We start from the raw sequence: 5452 nt of genomic DNA, 5'->3' as shown, positions 1-5452 counted from the left end.
TAAATATAAATATAAATATAAATATAAATATAAATATAAATATAAATATAAATATAAATAAATAAATAAATAAATAAATTAGTTGCTGTTTTTATTTATATGCAACTTCTCCTGTTATTCTCTTAGGGGAGACTTGAGAGGCGGGGGGGCCTCAAGCTAAACCCTAAACCCTAAACCCTAAACCCTCAGGGGAGACGATAGCGCTCTACTGCAGACACCGCAGGTAGGACACCGAACTCCCCGAGGGACCAGCAAAACCATAAACCCTAAACCCTAAACCCTAAACCCTTGCATAGCATAGGGTATAATAAAACGAAGCCCTCCTTGTGGGCTTCCGCTATGCCACAGAATTAGGGTTTAGGGTTTAGGGTTTAGGGTTTGCAGTGGGTGGGTGGCGGCTTCGCACCTGTGGGCTTCAAGCCCATAAACAAGCCGCCTAAACCCTAAACCCTAAACCCTAAACCCTAAACCCTAGACAGGAGGCAAGAATTGAGAATTCTGCGTGTTGTTGAGGGTTTGAGGGGGGGAGACCATCACTGCATGCGGAGGAGCAACCGCTGTACCCCGCAGACGCTCACTGCAGCAGCAGCAGCAGCAACAGGTCCAACAGCAGCAACAGCAGCAGCAGCAGAAACCTTAAAACAATAAATGCATAAGAAGGAAGAACAGCAGCGACAGCAGCAAATACAACTGGCAAAGCAGCAGCAGCAGCAGCAGCAGCAACACCAGCAGAAGGACAGAAAGAACCAGCCTGCATCACCAACAGTTCAATCCTGCCTAAACCCTAAACCCTAAACCCTAAACCCTAAACCCTGACATGATTTGTTTGCGTCTTTCTTGGGTAATATGCGACGAATTAGAAAGAAGCATCCTGTTGCTTAACCTCTCAGTAGACAGTCTGAGACACAAACCCTCACAAACCCTAAACCCTAAACCCTAAACCCTAAATAAAAGAAGAAACAACAAGCGCAACAGCAGCAGCAGCAGCAGCAGATCAGCAGCAGTAGCATCAGCAGCATGCAGATTGACTATTATATTTTCTCCTTGATAGCGGTAATCACATGCCTAGGGTTTAGCGTTTAGGGTTTAGGGTTTAGGGTTTAGGGTTTAGGTTGTTTTAGGTTTCAAGTTTAGGGCTTTTAGGATGTTTAGGGTTTAGGGTTTAGGGTTTACCGTCCTCTGGATGCGAGTGCAATACTTTTACTTTCTTGTAATAGATCAATCTCTTTCTTTCCTGTCTCTGGTAAATGACGGTAAGGAACAAAAAGAAGAAAAATACCCATTAATATTGATCCAATAAAACATAAGAAACATATTCCCCATTGGCTTAATGTTATACCCTGCAGAAAAAAAAAAATACTTTTTTATACATATAATTAGGGTTTAGGGTTTAGGGTTTAGGGTTTAGGGTGGTTTAGGGTTTAGGGTTTATTGTTTAGGGTTTCAGGGTTTATGTTAAGGGAAGTATTTTTTATATTTTTTGTTATATTATTTTTTTTAAGGTAAACCCTAAACCCTAAAAACCCTAAACCCTAAACCCTAAACCCTAAATTAGGGTTTATTACTTACCCCAAATGTACAAGACATAGGTAGACCACCAAATTCAACAGCAAAAACTTGAAAAATAAAAATAAAAATAACAATTGATAAAAACATTTTAGATCCAAATAAACCCTTAAATATACTTAATGATGGACCAGATCGACGAACATTAAACATATTTCCTAACTGTATACACACACAAACCCTAAACCCTAAACCCTAAACCCTAAACCCTAATGGAAACCCTAAACCCTAAATTTTCAACTTTCAAGGTAATATAGTAGATAAAAAATAATGTGGATAATATATCTAGTTGTGGCAAATGGTGTGCTACTGCTGCTGCTGCTGCTGCTGCTGCTGTTGCTGCTGTTGCTGCTGCTGCTTACCTGCATAAAGACGAATGCATTAAATACAAGTGTATAATGTCTACTAGGACCAATGGTCACTTTCCATGCTGCCTTATAATCTTCTGTAGATGTAAAAGGAAAGAAACGTCTTCCTGATCTTAATATATGAGGAGATTCACTCGTACAATCTGCAATCATAAACCCTAAACCCTAAACCCTAAACCCTAAACCCTTATATACATCATGTCAAATGGGTAACATAATTTCCTGCTGGTTTGGAAAGTTTTGTGTTATATTTTTTCATTTTTTCAAAAATTAGGGTTTAGGGTTTAGGGTTTAGGGTTTAGGGTTTAGGGTTTGGTAATACCGCTAAATTCGCAGAAATCAGGAAACATATTTCTTGTATCTTGGGATAAATGTTCCCATTTAAGTTCAGGTATAAATTTATCCCCAGCAAAAATAAGTACAAATAAGACAGCTAATTGATATATTGCTTGTCCTAGTATATTACGACACATCTTCTGCAACACCATAAACCCTAAACCCTAAACCCTAAACCCTATGACATTGGAATAAAAGGTAAGTTGTACACCACACATATAAGGCAAATACAGCACTCATTCGCTGGCACAGAATGAGTCACACACAGCAACTAAGGAGGTGTTAGGGTTTAGGGTTTACTAGGGTTTAGGGTTTACTAGGGTTTAGGGTTTAGGGTTTAGGGTTTAGGTACCTTGGTAACAAGATATTCATTTTTAGAGATAGGTTTCCTTTTTAATAAAGTATCTGATGGTGGTTCTGTTGCTAAGGCAAGAGAGGCAAGACAATCCATGATTAAATTTATCCATAACATTTGTACTGCTGTTAATGGACTCTCTCGTAGTGTTGCAGCTGTATACACATAAACCCTAAACCCTAAACCCTAAACCCTAAACCCTAAAATATTCAACAAATACATTAAACCCTAATATGATAACAATTTACAGTACAACATTGTAAACTAAATATACGGTGTGTATACATTAATTAAACACCATATAATATAAACCATATAAACCCTAAACCCTAAACCCTAAACCCTAAACCCTAGACCATATCTTACCGCAAACAAAAGAAGAAATAACAGCAACAACATTAACAGTTAATTGGAATTCTAAGAACTTTTGTATATTTGCGTAGATACTTCTTCCCCATTTAACAGCAGACACAATACTCTCAAAGTTATCATCTAATAATACTATATCTGCTGCTTGTTTTGCTACTTCTTTTCCTGAAAAAAAAAAAAAATTTAAACCCTAAACCCTAAACCCTAAACCCTAAACCCTAAAAAAGGGTTTAGTGAAGTTTTTTTCAGTTTGAACAGGCGTTTACGTTTGAGACTCTCTCTGTCTATTAAGGATGATTTAAGGGTTTAGGGTTCTTTTTTTGAGGGTTTAGAATTTTTTAGGGTTTAGGGTTTAGGGTTTAGGGTTTAGGAACCTGTAATTCCCATAGCAAATCCAACATCAGCAGTCTTAAGTGCAGGAGAATCATTTGCTCCATCTCCTGTTACCGCGACTACAGACCCTAACTGCTGCAACCCCACAACAAGAGCGAATTTATCCATTGGTTGCGATCTTGCAAGTACTTCCAGCCTAAGCGCCAAACCCTAAACCCTAAACCCTAAACCCTAAACCCTAAATTAGGGTTTTTTTTTTCCAAAAAAAATTCAACCACATAAACACTTCTACACACTGATACATCATACAACACACACAAACCCTAAACCCTAAACCCTAAGCCCTAAATCTTTCTTTATCTATAACATGAAAAAAAACGCCCTAAACCCTAAACCCTAAACCCTAAACCCTAAACCCTAAACCCTCATAATTGAATTACCTTGGTGCAATTTTCTTGAATGCTTCAATATCTTTAATAATATCTTTCCTAATTCTTTTTCCTTCTTTTCTTTCTTTTGTATTCCCCGTTGTACAATCACAAACCCTAGTTAGACAAACACTACATACTACTCCCCCTACTATACGCGTAAATTCTGCACCCGTCATGGCTAAACCGTCTGAATACACACACAAACCCTAAACCCTAAACCCTAAACCCTAAACACTAAATTCTAGTTCATAGACCACAAATCCTAAACCCGAAACCCTAACCAACCCCGAAATATGAACATTCAACCCCAAACCCTAAACCCTAAACCCTAAACCCTAAACCCTAAACCCTAGAAATAGTATACCTTCTTCAGGATGAAATATATTACATTTAATAGCAATTTGTTTAGCTGTCTCTAAATTGTCTCCTGTTACCATTCGTACACGAATCCCTGCTGCTTGGCATGCACGGACTGCAGCAGGAACCTCCTCACGTACTGGATCCCTGCACAAACCCTAAACCCTAAACCCTAAACCCTAAACCCTAAACCCTAAACCCTAATCCATCTACCATGCACAACCGGAGTTAGGAGATCTACAATTGCATTGGGAGTTAATGGTTAACAAATAGACAGTTCTACCATACCACCCTAAACCCTAAACCCTAAACCCTAAACCCTAAACCCTCACAAACCCTCCAGAAACCCTAATAAGCCCAAATAAACGCTAATAAGCCCAAATAAACGCTAATAAACCCTAATATAAACCCTAATAATAAACCCTATTAGTCCGTACCTGATGCCTAATATAGCAAGACAGACAAGTTGTTGCTCAATAGAGTAATATTTATATTGATTAAGATTATAAGAAAGAAAAAGATTATTTTTTATTGTTTTTATATCCTTATATGCAATACAAATAGTACGTAAACATTCTCCTGCCATGAATTCAATTACTCTTTTCTCTATTTCTTCTCTTAATTTATTTGTTAAAGGAATTATACATAATTCATTACTGCTGCTGCTGCTGCTGCTGCTGCTGCTGCTGCTGCTGCTGCTGCGCGTTAGAGCCGCAGATAGAGCAGCAGGAACCACTAAATGAGAACAAAGACGTAACACTGTCTCTGCTGCTCCCTTTACGTATACCCTGTAGGTACCCACTTGTGTGTCCTCATCTGCTGCTGTTGTTGCTGCTGCTGCTGCTGCTGTTGTTGCTGCTGCTGGTGGTGGTGGTGGTGGAGGGGGTGTTGGTGTTAGTGCTGCTGCTGCTGCTGCTGTCTCAGCAGAAGAAAGAAGACGATTGCTGTTGCTTGCGGTGCTGCAGCGACGACTATCTGTGCTGCTGCAGCTGCTGCGTCTGCTGCTGCGTCTGCTGCTTCTTCTTTTATCTTTTGTTGCTGTATCCCCTCCTGTTTGTGGCAGCAGCAGCAACTGCTGCTGCTGCTGCTGCTGCTGCTGCTGCTGCAGAGAGATAACTGTTGTCATTATCTTACGGTCACTAGTAAATGGCTCCCTAAGGACAGGCTAATATAAATAAACAAAAAGGAGACAAAAAAGGAGACAAAAAAAAAGGAGACATAAAAGGAGACAAAAAAGGAGACAAAAAGAAAAAGGAGACATAAAAGGAGACAAAAAGAAAAAGGAGACAAAAAAGGAGACAAAAAGAAAAAGGAGACATAAAAGGAGACATAAAAGG

The 5452-nt window shown here is 39.1% G+C and overlaps 1 protein-coding gene across 1 annotated transcript; it reads right to left on the bottom strand.

Annotated features, from left to right (window-relative positions):
* Window positions 1-878: 878 nt before the first annotated feature.
* On the bottom strand, window positions 879-5241 carry EMWEY_00044370 (Ca2+-ATPase, putative; the record flags this gene model as incomplete). The annotated part of the gene is made up of 10 exons (XM_013479046.1): window positions 879-898; window positions 1686-1728; window positions 1929-2077; window positions 2257-2410; window positions 2623-2780; window positions 2992-3159; window positions 3369-3523; window positions 3768-3945; window positions 4123-4262; window positions 4553-5241. 10 exons carry the CDS (start codon window positions 5239-5241, stop codon window positions 879-881), a joined length of 1854 nt encoding a protein of 617 aa, XP_013334500.1.
* Window positions 5242-5452: the final 211 nt, after the last annotated feature.

Source organism: Eimeria maxima, genomic scaffold, assembly GCF_000499605.1.
Source record: "Eimeria maxima Weybridge genomic scaffold, Emw_scaff851, whole genome shotgun sequence".
Classification (NCBI taxonomy): Eukaryota; Apicomplexa; class Conoidasida; order Eucoccidiorida; family Eimeriidae; genus Eimeria; species Eimeria maxima.
This window is presented reverse-complemented; position numbering and strand designations above follow the sequence as displayed.